General features: G+C 34.8%; 2 protein-coding genes across 9 annotated transcripts in view; one reads left to right on the forward strand and one right to left on the reverse strand.

Moving 5' to 3' along the window:
* The window catches only part of LOC111885449 (bZIP transcription factor 27), a 39,380-nt gene that overhangs the window by 13,880 nt on the left and 540 nt on the right, over positions 1-24,960 (forward strand). For 2 of the 8 annotated variants that reach the window (XM_042898998.2, XM_023881702.3), the window contains one exon: positions 1,473-1,542. The exons of 1 other annotated variant lie outside the window; for it this stretch is intronic. In XM_042898998.2, the coding sequence (XP_042754932.1) occupies positions 1,473-1,541 (69 nt within the window). In that variant the 3' untranslated portion in view covers position 1,542. Of the gene's footprint in view, positions 1-1,472; positions 1,758-1,866; positions 2,770-8,818; positions 8,838-24,612; positions 24,706-24,960 lie in introns of those variants that run through there. 5 more of the 8 variants (XM_052768270.1, XM_042898995.2, XM_042898994.2 and 2 more) reach the window with 5 other exon arrangements.
* On the reverse strand, positions 15,539-15,838 carry LOC122196439 (NADH-ubiquinone oxidoreductase chain 1-like). The gene has a single exon (XM_042898999.2). It carries the CDS (start codon positions 15,836-15,838, stop codon positions 15,539-15,541), a length of 300 nt encoding a protein of 99 aa, XP_042754933.1.

A 24,960-nucleotide genomic window follows, 5' to 3' on the forward strand; every position in this document is an offset into this window, starting at 1 on the left:
TGATTTACATACAACATATTAGACCTAATAAATTAAGTATATTATGTTAAAAGTCAAAAACAAACTTTATACGTAGAAGAAAATATATTTTTTTATATTGAAATTTAGTTTATATATGATTACATTTTAGGTTTGATATTTATTTAACCTTATTAACCAACTTATAATAATTATTAGAAAGCAATTGAAAAGTCATGGGAGTTTCAAATGAATGTGGTTCAAGAAAAAATGCAAGCTTTATAAGTATATAATGATAATGATAATGATAATAATAATGATAATGATATATATATATATATATATATATATATATATATATATATATATATATATATATATATATATATATATATATATATATATATATATGGTGTGGAACAATTAGAATCACTAACATTTTTAGTATCATTATGATCAGTTTTTCAAACCTTGTTTTAGAGCTTATCATATATATATATATATATATATATATATATATATATATATATATATATATATATATATATATATATATATATATATATATATATATATATATATATATATATATATAAAACATGTGCATCATATGTATATCATTTGGAAAAACATTTTTTTTGGAGCTTATATTCTATCAAAAAATAATTAAAAATCTATAAATTCATAATTCTTTAACCTTTACCCATACTGATATTCATTTTTTTTTTTTGCATAAAATGTAAAATTTACACCTTATGCACATCAATAATAAAACGTTTTTCTTTTTTATTTTTTTTTCAACAAATCATTTTATATTGCAAGGTTTTAACTTATTGGGATGTTTTTTATATGTATATTAATGTGCACATATGCATATGTGTGTATTTACATATTTGCATATGTGTATATGTGCATATGGTGCACATTTTACTTATCTTTTTCTTTCAAATATCAATATGTAAAGATGTAAGATAAGCTCTAAAACAATAACCGAAAAATCATTCACATTTGAGTTTGTGCATGTATGCAATATATATATATATATATATATATATATATATATATATATATATATATATATATATATATATATATATATATATATATATATATATATATATATATTAAATAAAATCGTTTTAATTATCTAAGACGTTGCTATGGATGTGCTTCGTTGAAAATTTTTTTAGAGAAAAACAGTTTCTCAATTAAAATGTGTATATGGTGCATATGTTTCATAATTTTTTTTAATATCAATATTGGAAGAGATTGAAAGATGATAAATTTACATATTTTTAGATATTTTTTTGATAAAAAATAAACTTTAAAATAAGGTTTGAAAAGTTATTCGAATGGTTATATATATACTTATAGTTGCCTTTTATGGACAGTTACAAAGGTTTCTTTTAATGTAGAGACAAGTGTGTTTGTTATTTCTCTTATTATATTTTTCAGAGATTGTTATTGATTATTGATTATTAATTAATTTATATTTTATATTTCTATTTTTCCAGTTATGCTCAGCCTCTTCCCAGTTTCCTAAAAAGCCCAAGCTTCAAAGAACAAGAAGTGCCCCTTTCTAAGGTCACTCATGTTCATTTCGGAATTTCTAATTTTCATTTCCAATCTTTATTAATTTTTTTAGTAATTAAGGAATCTCTTTAAATCGTAGGATTTTTAAAAATATATAAAATATAAAGAAACAATTTCACTTTTTTCACAACAAATCGGTTTCTGATTGTAGTTTATTAATAACCGGTTGTACGAATAAAAGTAAATAGGTTCGCTAAAAAATACTAACTTCGGTTCAAGGACTTAAAAGTAGTCTTAGAAGTTAAAAATATATGACCAAACTAAAAAATGTGAGGTTATTCGTGTTAACTTCATATTTTTCTTTTGATATTATAGCAAATATCGAGAACCCGGGTTGTCACGATATTTATAACAAGACAAAATTTGGTACAAAGTATTATGGTTTAACATGTGATATCAAGATATTTTACATACAAGTTTCAAGTATCCATCATGACAAAGCAGACAAATATCCCCATAATCAAGTATACGCTTCCTTCAAGGTTTAAATTCATGTTAATTTTGAGGTTTTTTTTTTTTTTTTTTTTGAGCTATTTCTGGTCAAACATTTATAAAGACCGTATATAAATGAACACTGTTTTATATGCAAAGGTATTAATCCATACCTCATAAAACTTAAGAAACCAACAAAATCCGTAATCGGAAGAAAACATAGCACATGTCAAAGCACGTTACTATAAGCATCGACACTCTATAACATATAGATCAACAAACAATGTATATTTAGAAAACTATAATATAAAATTGAGTGATCAAACCCGGAAAATCATCATAAGTCTAACAATTCTCACATCCAAACATTTAACATTTAACATCATAAGTATATAATAGATTTTTCTCTATATCTCAAACTCATCAAATCACCAGCCTTAAGTTACTTTTACTTGGGCAACGACCAACCACCTATGGAAATTTTTAATTTACAAAATCAATGTAAATGCGAAATTTCACATAAACACTTATGGGCACAAGCAACCAGAAACAATTTTATGACTTTTCACTATTATAGCAAAATACTTTATGAAACAAAACTAATACTATGGTAATCGAAAATCACAAGCTAGAAAACATACATTTGCTTAAATCGAATTAAGCTAAACAAGTTTTCTTGAAATCTCATTTGAAAGTCTAGCTCCAATAGTGTGGTAGACTCTAATGTGTCACACCTAAATCCTAGGAAACCCTAGGATTGAAAAAGAAGGGGGGGGGGGGGGGGGGGGGGGGGGGGAATACAAGATCTGAATGAATTCTATATGTGTGAGGTGTAGGATCGGTTTTGGCTAGCATACACCCCTATTTATACCTGCTAGATAACCTAGAAACCCTAAATTTGAATAATAAAATAATAATATTTTAATCCAGAAACCATAAAGTCGAATCCTAAATCCCCCCCCCCCCCCCCCCCCCGCCCCCCACCGAGGTTCCAGAATGTCTTCCGTGTTCAACTAGTAAACGGTTGCCTTTTAACCCTTACACCTTTAATTAATTCTAATTAATCCAAAATCAATAATTAATTCATTCTGATTAACTTTAAAATAATTATTATTATATATAATTAATATATTAAACATATAATATATTGTATATTAATAAATAATATGCCTCTCTTCTAATATCAATCATATATATTTTCTGGTTATAAATGAACCCCAAAAAGTACTTTACTTTTATTTTGTAAATTATACAAATTTAGTTAAGACATTAGACACTTAATCCAACAATCCCTTACCCACTCGAGGAGTATCAAAGTTGACCATTCCCTTTGACCCACTGATCTCTTTAATGTGGGTTATCTCTTTCCACTTGGGTTGAGAATAGGCATTCCTCTCCTTCCCTTTACCTTGATGGATAGCCATGATTGGGGGCGCTTGCAAAACTGTTTGAATGAGACTTCTTCATTGCTACTTTAATAATTTGCTAGAGATTATGAAGCTTAATCAATATGGTTTTAGTAGTGTTCAAATTATAAGTTAGAATAAACTAATCATAACTACTTAGAAATGATTTGAGCACCATGTCATTCCAAGCTTTTTGTCAAAATACACTTTGAGCTTTTCCAATCTCTCTACATGTCTCTGCATTTAAATACATTTTAAAAATATAATATTTAAATTTAATTATTTAAAATTTTAATTAATTAATCTTTTAAACCATTTAGATTTACTATTCATCCTTTAATTATAATTAAACTGTTAATTAGTTTATATTAAATCTTATTAAGGATAATTCCATTATCTAATTATCTTATAATTGGATAAAAACCTTTATAAAACTTCCATATTTTTAAATTAGGATATCTTAATTATCTAGATTTAATAATCATATTTCATCCATTTAAAAAATCTTAAAAATGAATAATTATCCTACAAACTTGAAAAATGCAAGTTTTTTTGGAAATCAAATTTACCCTAGGAGTCGTCGCTCCCTGCGAAAAACCTATTTTTTTTTCATTTTCCAGTTTCATCATTATGCACTTATGAGTGAAAGCCTTAGGCTCTGATACCACTATTGTGACTTTGAGGTTACAAAATCAATGTACATGCAGAATTTCACATAAACACTTATGGTGCATGCCTCCTAAAACATTCTATGACTTTTCACTATTATAGCAGCATACTTTATGAAAGAAAACTAATACCATGGTAATCAAAAATCACTAAGGTAGAAAACATACCTTTGCTTAAATCGAAACAAGTTAAACAAGTCTTCTTGAAATCTCTTGGGAAAGTCTAATGGGTCACACCCAAACCCAAGGAAACCCAATGATCGAAAAAGGAGAGACTGGAGAGATAGAAAATCCAAATTCTATATGTGTTGAGGTGTATGATCGGTTTTGGCTAGGGTATACCCCTATTTGTATCTGCCAGATTACCTAGAAACCCTAAATTTAAATAATAAAATAATAGTATTTTATTCCTTTTCGAATTCGGTTTCTTATCTTATTAGATGGCTTCTAGAAACCCTAAAGAGGGCTCCTAAAACTATCCCCCCTTGGGAGGTTCTAAAATGCCTCTTTGTTCAACTATTAAACAATTGCATTCTAACCCTTACAACTTTAATTAATTCTAATTAATCCAAAATCAATAATTAAATTAATTCTGATTAATTCTTAATTAATTATTACTATTTCCAAATAATATATTAATAAATCATATGGCTCTCTTCTAATACCATTCCTATTTATTTCCCGGTTATGAGGGAAACCCAAAAACGACTTTACTTTTATTTTATATATTATATCAATTTAGTTAAGACCTTAGACACTAAATACAACACAACCCTCATTATGGGGCAATAAAGAAAAATAACTAACTACTCTCATTTGTAAACGACGAACAACCATTATTGGGAACAACTAAATACTCACAATTATGGCAACGATGAACTACCCATAATTGAAGCAAACCAACTCATCATTCTTCCTATTTTAGAATTTTCAACATTTTTTTTCTCTTTAAACATTCTAAGCTTATTAAGCTTCTAACCTTTACAAATCATAATTAAGTTTGTAACTTAGATCTCAACAGTCTCAAAGCATAGCCCAAGTAATATATAATCATACTCAAGATATAAAATCAAGATAATTTTCGAAACATATCTAATCAAAGGGTTTATGAACTCAAAGGTAAATTCCAGGGGTACATAAAACCAATGCAACTTCAACATATCAAATATTCCTTATATATATATATATATATATATATATATATATATATATATATATATATATATATATATATATATATATATATAGAGTAAGGATTGATTCAAAATTTCAGTTTCAAAAGCGACGAAATTAACAGCAGAAGCATTATAAAACTTTAATAACATAAAACAACTTTATACCTATTAACGATCATTTTGTATGAACATGAAATGTTAAATCACAACCATAGGAGGATCAAGAAATAACATCCTTTCAAGATTTTGAATCTTCTTCGAAGGTTGGATGTTGATGGATACGATAAGAAGATAAAAGAGGGTTCCTTTAGAGAAGTCCACCAACAAGTAATTAAGACTTTGGATGCCAGTCCATGACTTGCAATATAAAGCTCTTAAGTCTTAAAGCCTAAAACTAATTTTGTTTTAAAGGAGAGTGAAAGCATCATGCTTTTTATTTTATGCTCTAACATTTTAGAGAAAAAGAAGAGAGTAAGAGAGAGGAGTTCATGGTTTTACTTGCATGGAAGCCTTTAAGCACTTTATTAGCTAGTGATTACCCTTTGTGTCTTAACACTTTAAGAACCATATTTAATGATTATAACAAGGCATATTTCTAAAGCATGTCATGTTTAATTAAATAAGCAAGAAGCACAAAATCTTGTCCCCCATGCTAGTCCATAGTTTTGCAAGGAAAAAAAGAAAGGGGTAAAAATGTCTTTCACTCTTTTTTTTCTTTTATATGTTATGTATAGTTTTAATACCTAGAATATCTTAAGTCCAGAAAGATGTACATAACATTTTAAATCATACCTCATGATATTACTTTGATACTAACATTGAAAATTATTAGTTTCATATAATATGAATTTCCAATTAAAAATGAAAGTGTTATTAATATTTATCAAGAATCAACTTCTTATAAATATTCATTTTATGTGTACTTGTTATTTGTGTGGACCTATATGATCAAATGTTGTTGGTAATATCATTCCAAAATGAATCTTGAGAATATAGATATTTCAATCTCCTACTTACAAAATATTCACTATATATTGATATGGATAGTGGTGAATGTGTAGCAACATTTCACTGCCCCAACAACACACAAATAGGTGCTATTTAACAACATAAAATTCCTAAAAATCTTACAAATTCAACTAATATAAGGTAAGTTATCAATTTTCGCTTTGCCACATACATCATGCTAACATGAGATTTGGATCGCAATCAATATGATCTATTTTTCAACTTTTAGTAAGGTGTCTTAGATGTCTAACTCTTAACATATAAGAGGAATAAATTCTATATGCACTAAATATTCCTATTATGTAGTTCATATTATACTTAATAATGGCCTTTATAAATGTCTAGTAAAAAATATTTAACCATATCAAACCAGAACATTCCCTACACTCAAGTCCAAAATATGCATCTCATGTCTAATGATACAAATATATTACATTTATCAAGTATCACTCATTATAGCAATCCATAATCTGATCTTGAACATGTGTCATGTATGATACTTGTTCTTTACCAAGTACATTGAACTTGGTTGCAGTACTTTGCCACTTTCATCATATGAAAATCAAGCTATCTAAATCATATTAGTCTTACTTCATAATTCTTCCCAAAACTACCACAACTATGACTGACTATGGACCTTTTATAATAACTAGATTATTCAGGGATTAACATGATAATATAGAACACAACAAGTATTAATGAAAAGATCATATCCGTTATGTCAAATTCGATGCGATAGTTGTTATTTACATTTTCCAATATTGAAATAATAAGTCCAAATCAAATCTCATTACTAGAATAACAAAGTCATGTTGTTCAAGCGCAACCCTCATGCTTAGCTTATGTAAAGGCTTCATGAATAGGTCTAAATAAATTTCAATATGTGTAAATTTTGCGAATATAATCATCTCATTCTTTAACTTTATTCCTAATATATTGTTAATGTAGAGAAAATGATTGGTGTTCTGATATGACTTAGGGTCCTTAGCTTATGTAGCTGCACCTTGTTGTCTTAAAAGATTTATAGGGGATGTTGAATGGAAGGAATCAATCTTAGGTTTTCAATGAATTTTTTCATCCAACCACTTTGTATTACAGCTTCCGGAGCAACAATGTATTCTTATTTTGTAAGATTGTGCAACCATGTTTTGTTTGGAACTACTTTCCAACAAACAATTGTTCCTTCATTCATAATGAATACATATCTAGATTGTGACTTACAATTAACTCCAACTATTTGGAAGCTAGCATTTGTGTACTAATTTACAACAAGATCTTCTTCCAAACTAAGTAACTTACAAACATTTCTTCATTTCTTTGCAAGTACTTTTAGAATGTTCTTTATAGTCATCTAATGACATTCCCTTATTTCTGTTGGGATTTAATATCATTAAATACACATTAACTAGGTATCAGAAACAATTAAATTTACTTAAGTGTACATGCACCCTGGGATTTAGGTTTTACTAGTTTTAGCAATGTACTTTAAAAACAAACTAAAAGAAGGATAAGACACTTACCTCTTGATCATTATACTATGTGAATGACATTCTTCCAATGGATGAAGGACCCAAAGTAGAATCTATCTAACGTAGTTAGACCCAATAATTCAAGAAGGAAACAAGGAATAAACATTATATTAGGGTTTATGCGAAACATTAACCCTAAGAGAGGGGTTATCAATTTCATCCACTAGAAAAAGAAGAGAGTAGGGAGAAAAAAATAAGTCTTAGGAATCCCTTGAATTTGATCCCCAAGCATCCTATTTATAGGCTCCAGGTAAATCCTTAAGCCAGTCAAATTCCTAATGATAATCATTATCCTTTTAAAAAAAACGTGTCTTATCTGAATCCTTTAGGATAAAATCGTCTGTATCATAATTTCTGGAGTGTTCTAAATATTCCAGTTAATCTCAAGGATTTAATTAATATTATACCCTTTTTATAAATTAAAACTATTTAGTTAATTACCAAAATAATTTCCAATTTAAATTATATATAAATCAACAATTTATTTTTCTCTAATTTCTTATTGCTAATTATGTCATGGGGCCAACCCAAACGGACACTATTATTACTTAGAAATATTACCAACTAGTTAATGACGTTGGACACCATTTCCAATAGCCTCCCACATGAGCAAATTATTAACTTTTTAACGTCTTAATAATTTTCAAATAACGTACCAATAGAGATTGACTCATCTAATGCAACTGCCAAACACTTGATCTTAGTTAAGTTTAGTTCTTATATAACTTATAAGATATTCCTTTATTCAAGATATCCGTATGAACATAAGACATGTATAACGGGTCAATATGAAAGCTTAAAATTTTGTTTCTTGGTAAAGATTTTTGATGATCATATATGACTTCTAAATCGAGCAAATCAATTTAGTCAGGACCTAGCCAAGCACATTAAATGTTAGTATTTAATCATTGGGGAGGGGGGAGGGAGAGGGATCCCATAGATATCTCTTCTTCTATTTAGGTAGAAGGAACAAATAAAATTTCACTACATAGTTTTTATCTACTTGTCTAATCATACATGGCCATAACCTTTATGACTACCAATTACAGATAGCGTTGGAGCACTCCAATGCACAACACAAACAAAATCGCATATGCATCTCGGTTTGAAGAATAAAAGATATTATAATCATAGAATTACTCACGACTTGATCCATGAGTAATCTCTAAGCGTGGTTTGTTCCAATACTTAAAATCCTCATTTCAATTAGCGCAATCTCTTATGTGATGTTGAATCTTGTATGGTCCACTTGACTAACACTCATGAAAGTCTTAAATTCCAATACATACTCCTAAGAGTATGACCGTTTGTGGAGTTATGAACATAATTAAATAGTCTGGAAATGGGTTTAAAACATGTAAAAGTGAAAAATAGTAATGAATAACACCACTATAATATCAACAAATGCTATTTATTAAGTCTACACACACTAAACATCAAAACAGTTACAATTCAAACTATTGTATTCTTAATTAAATCAAACAAATGCAAGTGTGTTCAGGCCAATTATTTTGCAGATCTAATGTCTCAAGACTTTGTCTGACTAACAAACTTGGTCAGTGACATTGGCTTAGTGAATGGATCGGCAAGATTATTTTCTAATGTGATTCTATTGCCTATGATGTATTCACACTCGAACAACTAAATGTGATTGTACTTATAGAGTATGTTTCATGTGAGCTTATGCGAATTAGGATCAATACTTGAGGTAAGTTCACCCTTATATTTACAAGAAACTTTATAAGGACCATCAATGATTAAACTTCAACAATGATGTCACTAATGAATTTCTTTTACTCACATTGCTTCCATTGCATTCTAAACTAGTTTTAGTATGCTATTAGTTTATTATAAATCCACTATAGTGTATTGCTTGGTGCTCATCCAAGCTACTACTTCACCATTTAGTAAAAGCATGAATTTCGACTAAGAACATATGTGACATCCCCAATTTCACGGCCAGAAAAGACCGATTTGTTTATGCTTTGTTTTATAAAATCAGAGTAAATCCTTTTGATTAAAAGAGTTGCGGAATTTGTTCCCAAAACAAAATATGATAAAATTTATCAAAACGTTTCTCAAAGAGAATGTATTTTTATTAAATAATAAAACCTCGGGATGTCATGTTCCGATACAGACCAAAAGTATAAACAATATAAAATAGACCTTACAACAGTTATTTGTAACTACTGATCTATAATCCAAAATCTCTCATTAAGTCCACCAATTTATACTCTTGTGCCATTACCTGTAATGCAAAGAAAACTGAGTGGGTCAGGCTTGGGAGCCTGGTGAGCATATAGGGTTTTCATCCCACAATAATACATTTATTATATTCAATTATCAAACAATCAACCCAAATACTCATTCCCATTATCTCCTTTATTTCTTAAGGATTTACCCTAAGAATCAACTATCATCTATCCATTTATTCCTAAGGATTGACCTAAGGAATTGACACAAAGTCCACCACTGCCAAGGTCCACGAATTACGACTGGTAAACACTTAGTTCAACATACTTAACAAACACCTAGTTCTAACACTCCTAGTGAACAATTAATTCAAAACATCTGGTGAATACTTAGTTCTAAAACACTTAGTGAACACACTCAGTTCAACAACACCAAGTGAACACATCTAGTTCAAAAATACTTAATGAACACATTGAGTCTAAAAATACCAAGTGAACACATAGAGTTCGGAAATACCTAATGAACACATTGAGTTCAAACACCAAGTGAACACATAGAGTTCAAAAATACCTAATGAACACATTGAGTTCAAACACCAAGTGAACACATAGAGTTCAAAAATACCTAATGAACACATTGAGTTCAAAAATACTTATTATTTCGTCTCACATCAACTATTTCATCTACCCATGTTCTACCTAACATATTTGTAGATGCAAACACATATACAGTTTAAATCTTTTAAAACATGTATAACACATTATTTCAACATTTATCTCCAGTAAACAAACAATGTATAAACACCTAGCACACACTTCATAGCAAATACTTCATATCTATGCGGTAGAAGAAAGTAATCACACACTCACTTGGTTAGACGATGCTCGGACAGCACTACAGCTCTCTAACAGTAGTATTCTTCGGTGAAACCGGGATATCTTCACACACCGGGTTTCTCACGGACAGAGCTTCGGCTCGGAAACTCTTTTCTTCTCGGGATCTTCGGGCTTCGGGACTTGCTTCGGGTCTCGGGGTTGATACCGGGGCTTCGGGGGGTTAAAATAGGGCTTAGAGGGTGTATCGGGAGTGGGAGTGAAGGGATGGAGCAACCATAGTCGGCTGGCCCTTCAAATCTATTTATAGGGAAAATTTGGCCCTTGCCACGTCGTGGCACCCTTTTTCCACGTCGTGGGCTTGGTCGTCTTTGCATGCGTCATCACAAGTTGCATCTGGGGGAATCCCGGAGGTGTCAGGAGACTTGCCACGTCGTGGCCCTGCTTGCCACGTCGTGGTCTCTGACAGTTTTGGGGTTTCGCGCCCCGAACTTCAGAAATTCATAACTTTCGCATACGAACTCTGTTTTCGACGTTCTTTATATCGACGCGAATGTGAGATTATGATCTACAACTCTCGTTTAGACTCCATTGGCTAATTTTGACTTTATTTTTAATATATTATAAGTATATTACTAATATATTATTTTTAGTAGGCCGGGACAAGAAAACTCCGTTCGGAATTCATAACTCCTTCATCTGAACTCCGTTTTTGTCTGTCTTTTTATCGTTGGGCTAATAGCGAAGACATATTCGACTCTCGTTTAGATCACTAAGGATAGATATTTATCTACCTTAGATTCACTATTTACGTCGTTCTGGGTCATGTCGGTTCTGTCGCGAAACTTCGACAGGTCATAACTTCTTCGTTATAACTCGGATTTTGGCGTTCTTTATATGCACGGAAACCTTGTGACATATACTACAACTTGGTTAAGATTAATCCTTCTAAATAATCTTTCATAAAAAATTCATTTTTGACGCCTATCGTCTTTAAATTGACTACCCGGATCTACGGGCGTTACAACGTATTTGTCTTTATTTGTGTGGAACTTATTATTAGTGTAACCTTTACATTCATGAATTCCATACTAAGACATTTCATTTGTCCTCTTAGGACACTAAGGAATGTACTTGATGTTATTTCATTGATTATTGCCAACTTAATCTGATCATACGTGTCATGCTCAAGGCATACAAATCATCAAATCTGGTACAAGTCATGATCGGTCTTTCACGGAGAAGAATGTAGGATACGACTCGTTGCTTCTAGCTCAATCATAGAAATAGGACATTAACATTGTTGAAACGTCATACCATACATCATAAGTATGAACTTTCTTGAAGTTCTAAATCTCGGGTTTCCTCGAGATTCCATGCTTTTGGCTTAATTCAATGAATTACTCAGATAGATCCTTGTGTACTATTTCTCCCATGTTATTCAAGGCAAATCAATTCTCAAGCTAAGCCAAGCTATTAAACTTGCTAAGTTGTAACATCGTTTCCTATGAATTTCGTATATCTTACAAGGGTGACAATGGTACTCCCACTAGCATTGACATATGTATGGCTATTCTTCATTTTTTTAAATTCAATACTCCTTGAACTTTCATTAAAATAAGAATTCCAATTACTCCCACTGGTTTTGACATACTTATGGCTCTACTTTGTTTCTTGGAATTCAAAACTCCTTGAATTCTTGCATTAAAACAAGGATTCCATTTTGCAAGATGTTTGTTTTCAATTTAGAAATGAATTTCATAAGCTTACAAATTCTACTTGCTGATGTGTTTGCACCCATACATATTACTTTTATCTGCTTAAAGATACACAAACATTACATTTTTAAGGTTAAGTGTTTTATCAACCAAGATTCAAACTTACATGGATTGATTATTACTTTCCATGTCATCCTTCCTTCTTGCAGCTTTTTAGGGCATACATGACTTCAGATAGTTGGCATACTCCGACTATTTCCTCAATAATATAGATTCTATATAACTAAGCCTATGATGTCCTATATCAATTCTAATTCGGAAGATTTGGAGGTATGTTAGTTTCTTTAATATCCTATTCAAAATCGAATTAAATGCTAGGACCAAACTTAGGTTGTTCGTTAGTTGACTCTTGAATCTTATCAAGATCAGTATGGCTCCCACTTGCTCTTTTGGATATCGACTTCGTCTCTTGGAAGATTTTACTTTGAGCAACAAACATTTTTTCTTATAAATTTTGTAAAACAATTACAAAAAAGTCTTGTTAGGATGTCCAATGAGATAAAACATCTCTTATTGTAAGTCCTATGTTGTCGAGTGCTTCACGATTAGCGAAAACCTCATAATTGTAAAGTTCCAAATGTGCTAGCCAAGGATGAACTCTTACTCCACATTTCAGAGAGTATCATAAACCTTTCTATTTGGTGCAAGACCAAAGACTCTTAATACTCTATTCATGGTACAATCCATAAATTATTTTTTAAGCACAATACGACTCATCAATTTAGAAATCAAACAATGATTTGTTTCTCTTTCCAACTACACTTCTTGAAATGGTGTTATGGGTGGAGATAGTTCATGAAACTTTTTAACAATTACTTAGAGGATCGACATAGTTTTGAGTAAGATTCTCACAATCCCTACATGATCAGAGTATCTCATCCTCTTGCCCAATTGTCCCTTGGTTTCAATTCACAAGAGCTCTGAACAGCTACAAGGTTCCAAACTCACTTTCATAGGAAGTTGGTTAAGTATTGTGATTAATCTGAATAACGTAATTAGTCTAAACCAATTCCACCAGATATTCACATCGCCTAGTGATGCAAATATTATCAATCTTGATAAACAAAATTTTCATTGACCATAAGACTTGAGGTCGAATGATTTCCAAACTCCTATCCACTTGGATCTCTAGTAATGAAATTTATATTAACAATATTATGATTCCACAAAGTACATTTCAACCAAACTATTCAATGTATTTAACACATTTTTGTGGTTGAATCCGAATGGACCATCGGTTAAACTAATTCCTTTGGATATTCATCTATCTTGATAAATACAACTTGCATTTATTATAATAATCGTGGTCAAATAAATTCCAAAATCCTTCTAAATTGATCATTGGTAAAGAAATTCTCATTTCCAAGAAGATGATTCCACATTAGTACATCATATTAAAATATTCGAATTTAGTTTTAAACTATTGTTCCTACACCAGATTCATAGATTTCATGACTTTCCTTTTAAATGGAAACATATAAAACATTCTACCTTTAATCAAGTCAGAACAATCTTATGAAATTTGTATCAACAATTTCAATCATAAACCATATACTTAAACATTTAGGAGATTTTTTGTCTTTTGATCCTATGAATAGGAGCAACGGACCGATATTCATGATCAAAATTTCTTCTCCATGTTTTAGTCCTCTTACTTCTTTCAGTCACTACACATGGTATCAACAAAGATAAAAAGACTACATGGAAACAGTAACTAACTATGGCTCTTGGTGAGCCCAGACAACGTCCTAGGCGCAGGGGAGATTGGAGCAACAGGTAACGCCTAGACGACGTTTTTCTTCCTGGGATGCAGTAAGTAGATCGAGAGGTCGTTTCACCCCTTGTCCCCGAATATGGGTAATATGTTCTCATACAATGTTGCTCCAATCCGACCTAGCTGGCGAGCGATCCCAGTTCGCGACAGAGAACAAGACAGCAAGCTAGCATACCTTTGTTCACTTCTTTTCCACCAAGCACGAAAGTTTAAGGATAATTGTAGGTCGGTGGCTACCTAAGGAAACTCTAATTCGATCCGCCCCCCGACTGGGAGGCATCTACCTCATCCTGATCACAAGGAGGGGTTCACTATGATGGGGGGTACTTCTTTTTTCCCTTCCGGAAAGAATGAAATGCATAGGGGACCATCCTTTTGTCGCGCCATGCTCCTCAGATTTACAGATTCAAAGGGGGCCTCAGACCCTACTTAGTAGACTGACAATGACAAAGGCTTGCAAAACTAAGTAGCGCCTTTTGAATTGAATCTTAAGTAGTCTATCAGTGGTGCCAAGCTAATTGCCCCATTTTAGTAGGGGGCGAAAGGTTGTACCTTAAAAAGTCAGCGAATAGCGGTTCTTCTATGTAGGTATGGCGTTCCCCCTTGACTCTCCTAACGTCGAGCTAAGTGATTTCGTAACCTTTTCATAGCGTAGTAGAATGAAGGCTACACACCGACACTCTCTTTTCTATTAGCCTAGGCGTCTTTGCTAACTCGCTCGCCTACTATACCACTTTTAGTGTAGGCTAGGCTAACTCAGCCGCTTACTTCTACTAATGTAAGGCTAAATAGCGCCTTTTCTTTTTTAAAATAACTAATTTGAGTTATTGCGAACCTATAGGTCCTTAGTAGCGTTGACAAAGAACAGTCGGTTAAAAGACAACGTTTTTATTTATATATTAATTATATATTTATATATAATAATTAATAATAATTAAAATTTTAGGCCAGCTTGACAAGCTACCCTTCCTCTTGATCTGAGGTGCGAAGATCAAGATATTTTTTTATGACTTCCATTCCACTTATTGATCCTGGCCCATAAAAGTGACCGACCAAGGACCTATTGATCAATGAAAGGTTTTATGAGCGTTGTAAGCCCACACCTGTGTAGAGTAGATCATTGAACACCTGCGGCACAAACCCACTTTTGACCTATTGGTCCTTTTATCATAGGCGACCGAACGGCCGCCCCTAATTACTAGACCGACCTGCTATAATAATTCCATAAAAACCTAGCGAAGATATGGCAAACAAATAAAGTAGCCCTATGTTCGGATCTGACAATACCATACCATAATCAAAAGGTACAACGACCCGAGCGACCAAACTTAACATAAATGTAGCCACTGGAGCCATTCTAAAAAGGGAGAAATTTGCACTACTTGGTGAAATTGGTTCTTTTATAATCAATTTAAAACCATCTGCTAGAGGTTGTAACAATCCAAATGATCCCACTACATCAGGACCCTTTCGACGTTGCACAAAAGCCATTACTTTTGGGCATCAGAATCTTCTTCTTCTCTTACTTACGATATTTCGAGTTGGATGAACAAATCACTCCTAAAAGCAAGCAGCCATGTGATCTTATATACGATACCACCAGACGTGCCCCAGTTTCAAGCGAGCTCACCCTATGGACCTTGTTGAACTAGATTACCTGCTAGCGATAGCAGCTTAGAAAGACAAAGGAGCACAAACAAGGGTTTTTGAAAATGAATAGATAAGCTAACGCACTAATTATTTTCTTCCTGCTTGCAATGAAACTACTCCTGAGAAAGACTCAAACTGAACTAGTTGAAGCTAAGGGCTTGCCTTCCCAGCTACTGAGGTAAGGGGCACAGGATCCACTTGATTCATCACTTTTTTTCATAACCATTAGATAGAGAGAGAATCCCACCTGGCCTAGCTATAGCTATCGTAATGCGTGTCGATTCCAAAGCTTCCTGAACCAATTGAAGCAAGGAATATGAGTAGAAGAGCGCTATCATCCCTTGCTCTCTCTCGATTGATCACCCCCGTCTCATCCAAAGGAATAGAACTGGAGGGCGAACTTCCCATCTGTTCCCGTCTCAATGTGACCATTGATAGCTTTCTCTATGGAAATGTAATCCAGTTCCGGCTTGTTGTTCAAAGGGTAAAGGGACAAAGGTGTAACGCTCTAAAAATTCCAAGCAATTTAAACTTTTCAAAAACAACCCAGTTTCATTAAGTTATTACAAAAAGGTTTTCAGTACAATTATTATCAGAGTCTTCCCAGAATCATATTATAAAACATAATCATGAGGAGCGGTACGATCACGCCTTTGCCTTGCCACGTTCTCCTGAAGTACATGAAACATTTAAACCACAACTGTAAGCCCGAAATCTTAGTGAGATACCCCCAAAATACCAACCACATAAACCATACACATAACATGCCATATCATATCAGAACACAGAACAGCCATGCACTCCGGGTCTACTGTGTGACTGGTCCGCCGCACTGGGCCTTCAGTCCACCTGGTCCACCCTCCGAGTCTAGCCATATCCATCGAGTCTGCAGTGTGGTTGGTCCGCCCGCACCGGGCCTTCAACCCACCTAGCCCACTCTCTGAGTCTACAGTATGACTGGTTCGCCCGCATCGGGCCTTCAGTCGGCCTGGTCCACTCTCTGAGCCTCGGCACGTCTGGTCCGCCCTCGTGGGGCCTTCAGCCTATTCGGACCGCTCGTTGGGCCTTCGGGATAACCGGTCCGCCCTGGGTATGTTGGCCTACAGCACAAAGTAGGACCCGCCTCAACCCAACCCCAGTCCAACAACCATGTGCACATAAACATACAATCATATAACAGTACGCATCCAATCAACCCGATCTAGCAGATCACATAACATAACATCATCCTAAACCAGGATAGCGACCTAACCAGTCACTAGCATAGCATCATCCTATATACCAGGATACCGACCTTAACCAGGTCTCTAACATATACCATCCTAACTACCAGGATGCAACATAGCAAAGCGATAACATAACAACGATACCCGGATTACAATCCGATAAAGGGCCGGCCTTGGTGCCTTAGACCCTGTTGATATAGTGAGGATAACTCACCTCGCAACTGCCGACTGAAGAGATAAGATCACGCTGCTCCAACCTCTGACGTGAACTTCACCACTGATCAACAACCAAAACACTAAACTCAAAAAATACCAAAATACCCCTGGAAGACAACTAGTCAACACAAGACTATCTCTACTCGCCGAGTCACCCCGCTGACTTGTCGAGTCCCTATGCTCTGAAACTCCCATAACACGACTCAACTCGCCGAGTCGCCCCAAGACTCGCCGAGTCCCATAACTCTGAGTCTAATCGCACTCAACTCACTTAGTCATCCCTTAACTCACCGATTCACAGCTCAACCAGGACAGATTATGACCTCACGACCAGACTCGCCGAGTCCAAGAACAGACTCGCCGAGTCCAAGGCTATCTTCAACCAACTCGTTGAGTTGTTATTCCAACTAACCGAGTTGCTGCCTATCTTCAAGCAACTCGTCGAGTACACCCATGTGACTCGCCGAGTACCACTAGCTCTTAACCCATACAGAGGCTTTCCAAGCCATGCAGAGTCTCCAATCCATAGATCTACTCTTATACAAGTCATCCATCAAGTAAAGTGGCAAACTTTACGTGAATCCAAGGAGATCTAAGCATAATACACTCTAGGGCTAGGGTTTGGGACAACAAGGCTTCATTAACAACTCTTGAACATGGACTTTATGCTCTTTCGGATCATCACTACACTAGATCTGAGGTAGCAACCTCAGATCCAACCTCCAAACTCAAGATAGCACTAGATATACTCCCAAAAATCCCACAAATGATAGATCTAGATGGATAACAGCTCAAACAACGAATCATTACCTGAAGAGAAGATTCTAACAGAAGAATAAGCCAAAGCCTTGCAAAGCCCCTTGCTCCAAGCCTCTTAATCTTCAAAGATCTCTTCAACAACACTCCTTCAAGATCCAAATGCTCTCTAATTCTCTCACAAAGGAATATTAGGGTTTTTGGACTTCAAGGGAGGGTAAAGATGATGGGGAGAGGGTATTATGTCCTTTATATAAGGCTCAACCCCCGGAATTAGGGTTATCTCCACACAGCACCAACTCGCCGAGTCCAGCCACCGACTCGCCGAGTTGGCCACTTAACACGCGACCAAAATCGCGACCCTACTCGTCGAGTCTACCCATGGACTCGCCGAGTTGACCATCCACATTTTCACTTTGAACCCTGAACTTGCACTCCTGAATTCGGGATGTTACAAGAGGAAAAGGAATAGGTTAGAGACAGAGGTTAAGGACGATTACGAGTGCCTGTTCTGGTTCTTATGAGTAGGAGAAGAGGAGATTAGTAGCCCGAGTGAGAACTCCCAAGCTGAATATGTGCTATTTCAGTAGTCTTGGTAAATATCCTTTCTCCCTTCCTAACCTAACCTTCTATTTCCTGCGGGCTAGGCAGCTATTTTCTTTCTTTTTTATTTATGATCTTTCTTATTTACCTTTAAGGCATCCTATTCTCCGTTTTGAGTTTCTTTTGGAATCTTCTTCTTTTCAAAAAGATCTTCTCCCTTGTTCTTCCCTCTTCCTATGATCTTGACCTGCAAAGTTATTTCTGAAAGCTCCCACTATGACTTAAAAGCTCCAATAGGTCACCCGCTTATATTATAATAAAGTAAGTAGGAAGGAGCAAAAGCTACTCGACCATACCGGAGAGGTAACCAAAGGAAGTTGGTTCACCTTCTCTCCTCCATTACAACATAGGTCGTTCTAATTCCAGATGAAAATATTCTAAAACTTATGTCAACGAGAAAGGTCCAATTAAAATTCTTAGGACTAGAAAGAAATATGATCCTATCTACAGGAACTCTTCATCATAGAACAGAGAGCTCATTTGATATATCACGAATGCAGTGATCAAGCATCAGGCGGAATGTATTGCTACCTCTTCCTCCCTACACCATTGTATAAGTAAATGCTTGTGGGTAGGATTTATCTCCAGAACCATCTTTCTTATGCAATTCGAGGAGAAGCGAGTAAACTTGCCTGAACCCTAATTCTTGGTACAGTTATCAAAGAACTCCCTCGCTTGGCACAACAGCAAAGAGAACTACAATTCCATGGATCCAATAAGAAGAGAATTCGAACACCAACCCTTAAGACTGTAATTGGCTTGCTAGTCTTTTCCCTTGCGCTTTATAACTCTTCTGACAAGGAGTCTGTAATTGGAGGAGGGGCGAATGGAGGTACTTCACACTGAACACTCACTTACGAAATGGAAGAGATCTCTCATGATTCGAAAAGGACTAGGCAAGCTCTTTAGGGCGATTATCCTCTTCCTTAGACATAAAGTTAGACCCACTAGGTACATAAAGGAATTACCAAATTAAGGCACATATCGCAATATTACATCTACCTTTGCCTTACCCACGGAAGGCCTTCGTACTGATTTCCTTCCAACTTTTTTAGCAAAGGCCCGGAGAGAAAGCATAATCTAGTTAGTAGTCCTACAAAAGCCAAAATCAATCCTATAGATTACAAACTGTAACCTATAATCTTGATGCACTCTAATACATAAAATATTATATGCATATCCTCACCAGGGAATATGCGTAGAAAAAAGAACCTTTTTTCATTTTATCACCGGATTGCATACTTACTTATCCTTTTGATGAGAATGCCACTACTCTTACTTACTATATTCAAACCCACCTATTGGCGTGTCTGGATCAGGTGAATCACTTGGCTAGATATCTCCTTAAGCGAGATATCATTAACTCCTTAGTTCCTTAGAAAAGGATAAAAAGGGAGAAGAAAAACCCTAGCTTTCTGTTGATCATCCAACTTGCGTTAGATCCTTTTGCCCCTTGCTCTTCTGGATTGAAAGCGGATGCAAGAGAACTATCAATGGCTGCAAGTAGAACAGCCATGGAACTATATGGATAGCAACTCCCACCGAATGGATATATCTTAACTTTGATTTCAAGCCTCTGCCTTTCTCTTGCCTAAGGTTAAGGTAAGAAAAAGAGACAGCTACTAGACACTACGGGGATTGTAAGCGATCTAACAGAACTGGCTTGTTGAACGGAACTCAGACTAGAGATATCAAATGACCTAGGGGACTAGACCTCTAGATGTAGCACTGGATGTAAGAAAAAACTCGACTACCAAAGCAGCACTTAGCACTCCAACTAATGGCCTTAAGACTGTTGCAATTGGTACAACTGCTTTAATAGGATAGAAGGAAACTGGCTAAAAGGGATTATAAATGGACTAGTAAGCGTCGAAACGAACTCATGCTTGAATGTGACTAAACTGCCATTTCTCTGATTCCCCTTGCCGACTCTGAACTAACTCATGCTTGAATGTGAACAACCGATAGAAAGCAGCATTCTACTAATTGGGTTACCTTTTTCTCTTCCTTATAGTAGGAATTTCTCTCTCGTGCCCTAGAACATTTGGGCTAGGAACCCAAGAAAAGTGAATGCTCAAAGCTTTCAGCAGGCTAGAGTTATATTCTTGTTGTTGTTGAATATGAAGTTGTGATCAGCTTAGCAGTAAAGAGCTCTTTTTTAGCGAGATTCGTATTCGGATTATGCTTGAGCGGCCTTCTCTCTCTGAGTTACGGCAAAGGTAGTTTGGTAAGCCTCGTCATCTAGTATGACCAAAGCATTAGCCCTGTCTCTATCCTTGGGCTAAGGGCGCATAGACTGGACTTAGTGAGGTAAGGTAGCTTAGGATGATGAAACCGTACCTTCTCACTTTCATACTTTCTTGCTGACTTGACTTCTTGACTTAGAGCTTTCATGTGGAAATTGTTGATGGAAAAAAGAGTGATCAAAATATAAAATAAAGAGGTAGTTGACAGAGGTAGAATCGGCATCTGTCTCGCCTGTTGGAAATCTTGACTTGGCTATTGAAATCATCAGCAACAAATCAACTTAATTAAGATTAAAAAGAATCTGGTCTTGGAAGAAGTCCTCACTTACCTTATAGTAAAATATCTAACAATATATGTGGATTATGTAGCAAATGCCGCTAATGCGTAACACATTGAGTTGGGAAACTTTCCTTGAGCAGGTAGGACACTGCACCATCAACAGACATACTCGCGAAGAAAGAATCTACCCTGGTGGAACTTAACTGCCTTGATCCTCATATTGTTCACTCACAGAAGACCTTGCTTAGCTCTACTTTCGTTCTTATACCAGGAAGCCTTTCGCTTGTCCCTTCGCATGTGAATCTTGATATCCCGGGTAGAGAGCTTTGATTTATTCTTTCCTTGTGGTTCCTTCCCTCACTTGTTACTAGCAGCTCTTCCTTTACACCTAAGAACAACCTATTCTTTTCACAGCGGAAGAGTTGAAACGAAGTCTGCAGAAAGCATAGTCAGAAGCCGCATTGGCAGTTCGCGTTGACAGCGTTAATAGAATTGGACAATAAGAGATTAACACAGCTTGACCCTTAGGAACAGATTCACAGGACCAATATCTTAGCTCATATCGGTCGTTTTATGCCAACTAATCGGCTAAGAGCATTTCTTTTGAATTGGCACTGGAATGACATCTGGAAAGCTTATCACATGCTGAGATGGTGCTCTAAAGTTGAGCAATAACAACTTTCCTTCTTAGTTGATTGTATCTTCACATGCCTGATAACTACAAAGAAAGAAAGTACTCTAACTAATGGTCTTCTTGAGAGGGTTGGATGGTCATTGAGGCAAAAGGCAAGGATTCCATTCGTCTTTTTTTGTCCTAGTCGTGGAGGTTTTGGCTTCCTTACTTAGTTTGACTAGCCATTAATTGATGGAATTTCTAAAATAAGAATTTAGAACATTATTAGGATTGTTAACTTATACTCATACGCCTTGATCTAGTTGAATTGGTGGATGACTCAGAAAGCGGAGTCATAAAGGGATTGTTTGATCGACTACTTAATAGTGCACTGAAGGATTATCCAAAAAAAAGGACTCGACTTACTCACCATAAATGCACCTTAAGGTGGAGTTCCTGGGTCACGAGTCTAGTAAGGAGAGACTTATCAAAAAAAACAAACCCAACCAATATCTTTACTTTAATATAAGAGTCTTTCTATTGAAAATGCAAATCTCGCAATCTTCAAGCAGGATAGGCAGTCTGCATTCTTCTCTCGGCTCTAGAACAGAAATCGGAGAATTTAGTATTTTTTTTCTTTGGCAAATGCCCTAACTACAGCTATTAGTAACTCTTTGTATTATTGATTTGAGTCATCAAGGAAAGACAGTGACGATTGGTACGAAAGGAAGGCATACTAGCAGGGGATTCGTACTAATAGCGATTATTTTTCTATAGGAGCCGTTATGAAGCATCTGAGAACAACAAAGCACACGAAAAGACTTGCAAGAGTAAGGTAAGGCTTGAATTTACTAGTCCTAACGCTACGACCCTGACTCGGTTACACGTGCCTTGTTTCAAGTTTGAATGTAATGCCAAAGGTTTCTAATCCATTTACAGTCCCACGAGAGGAGCGAGAGAACAACGAAAGGATCCGACATAGCTTCTTGAAGCGACCTTTCTTTCAATCTCAAGCCAGCCAGCTTCAGTAATTATCTTCCCTTAATTCTGACCCGAGAAGACGACACTGATTTCAATGATCTTCTTTACTTTATTTTAGTACCTTGACCAAGTTAGCTTAGAGCGGAGAAAGTGATCTCTATCCATAGGCTTCTGCCATGGAAGATTCTAATGTCACATCTTCCTTTGGATGTCAACAGCTTAACCAATCGGGAATCAACTATCCGAATCCGAGTTGGCGAGAAAGACCTGACATTGGCCTTTATGATCTTACTTCCCTTACTTTTACTTTAATAGAATGTCCTTCCTTCTTGAACTCCATTCACCGGATAGACATCTCCTTCCAAACCTCTAGAGATGAAGATTAGGTTGTCCGTAGGCTTTCTTCCTCGTGTTATAATTTCTTTCTTTAGGCGGGATAAATCAATAGTTTAAACCTTTCTTACAGTTCATACTGTAAGTCTTTCTTTTTATTTATCAACTACTTTTTTGTATATAGAAATAAATCATTGAAGATTTAATTGGTTTCAAAGTCTTTCTTTTTGTTAGAAATGCCAATGCGGGTAAACTACCCTTTTAGCTTGAGAGAATCTAGCTGGACTAGCCTATCCTTTATGTCGCCCCGACCTTCATGCAACAAAAAATTAGCTCGTACCTCTTCCTTGGAGGACCTTACCAGGCATGAGGGCAAGCGCTTGGAACTAGAAGCCTTATATTTTGACTCATGTCACGTCGATCATTGATAAGTGCCCGACCCGGGATACGCTGGCTAAGCATAATTTTGAAAATCGGATTATTGAGTTCGCCTAGACTACACTGGCTTTGGGATGCCAGGCTTGATGCTTCAAGAAAGTTTCAAACCAATCTCTGGCACTTGATAAAGATTTGTGATTTCTGGGTGATGACAAGTAACTCGTGAAGGTCTATAGTCAACTACGGCTATTGAACGTCAAGATGCTTTGAGTTATAGATGTACCAATTTGGTGTGTGTGTGTGTGTGTATATATATATATACACACACTCAAAAATCATTTTACAATGATATTACCAATACATATGATCATACACACCCACACCAATAAAAAATAGACACAAGTTGAATACTTATAAGAATTTGATTGTCGAAAAATTATTAATAAATCTTTAAATTTTAATTGGACATTAAAATTTTATGAAATTAAAATTTTATGAAAATAATAATTTTCAATTTTAATATCAAACTAATATCATAATGTATGATTTATAATGACATGTACTTCTTTTTGAAGTTAGCCGGTCTTGCTTTTAAAAATGTACATAACATATAAAAGAAACAAAGAGTGTAAGACTTTACTCTTAAGACTTTCTTTCTTTCTCTTTTTGTCTTGCAAAACCATGGACTAGCATGGGGGAAACAAGTTTGTCTTTCTTGCTTATTTAATTAAATATGTCATGCTTTAGAAGTATATAAAGCATGCTTTGTTATAATCATTAAGCATTGGTCTTAAAATGTTAAGAATAAAAGAGTAATAACTAGTTAATAAAATGCTTAAAGGCTTTCATGCATAGCTATCCCTTTTACAAGGAAACTGATCACTTGTGGCTTACTCTCTTCTTTATATCTAAAGTGTTAGAACATAAAAGAAGAATCTGGATGATTTCACTCTTGTAATACAAAAATGATTTTGTTCTTAAAGGCTTCAGAGCTTTATATTGCAAGTCATGGACTATCATCCAAGGTCTTAATTACATGTTGGTGGACTTTTTAAGAGGATTCAAAGATTTCAAAGGTTGTTAATTATGATCCTCTTATTCTTGTGATTTAGTCTTTCAAGTTCATGCAAAATGATCATTGGTGGGTAGAAAATTCTTATATGTTATTCAAGATTTATAAAACTTACTTTGCCAATTTTGTCATTTTTTAAACCGAAATTTTGTATCAAACCCAACAAGTGGTATCAACCATCTTTTCATTCATGTTTAGATTATTGATGATTTTATTTTTGTAAGAAAATGCTCATACATGTTTTCTATGGCGACTTTAA

This window comes from Lactuca sativa, chromosome 2 (genome assembly GCF_002870075.4).
Source record: "Lactuca sativa cultivar Salinas chromosome 2, Lsat_Salinas_v11, whole genome shotgun sequence".
In the NCBI taxonomy this organism is placed as follows: Eukaryota; Viridiplantae; Streptophyta; class Magnoliopsida; order Asterales; family Asteraceae; genus Lactuca; species Lactuca sativa.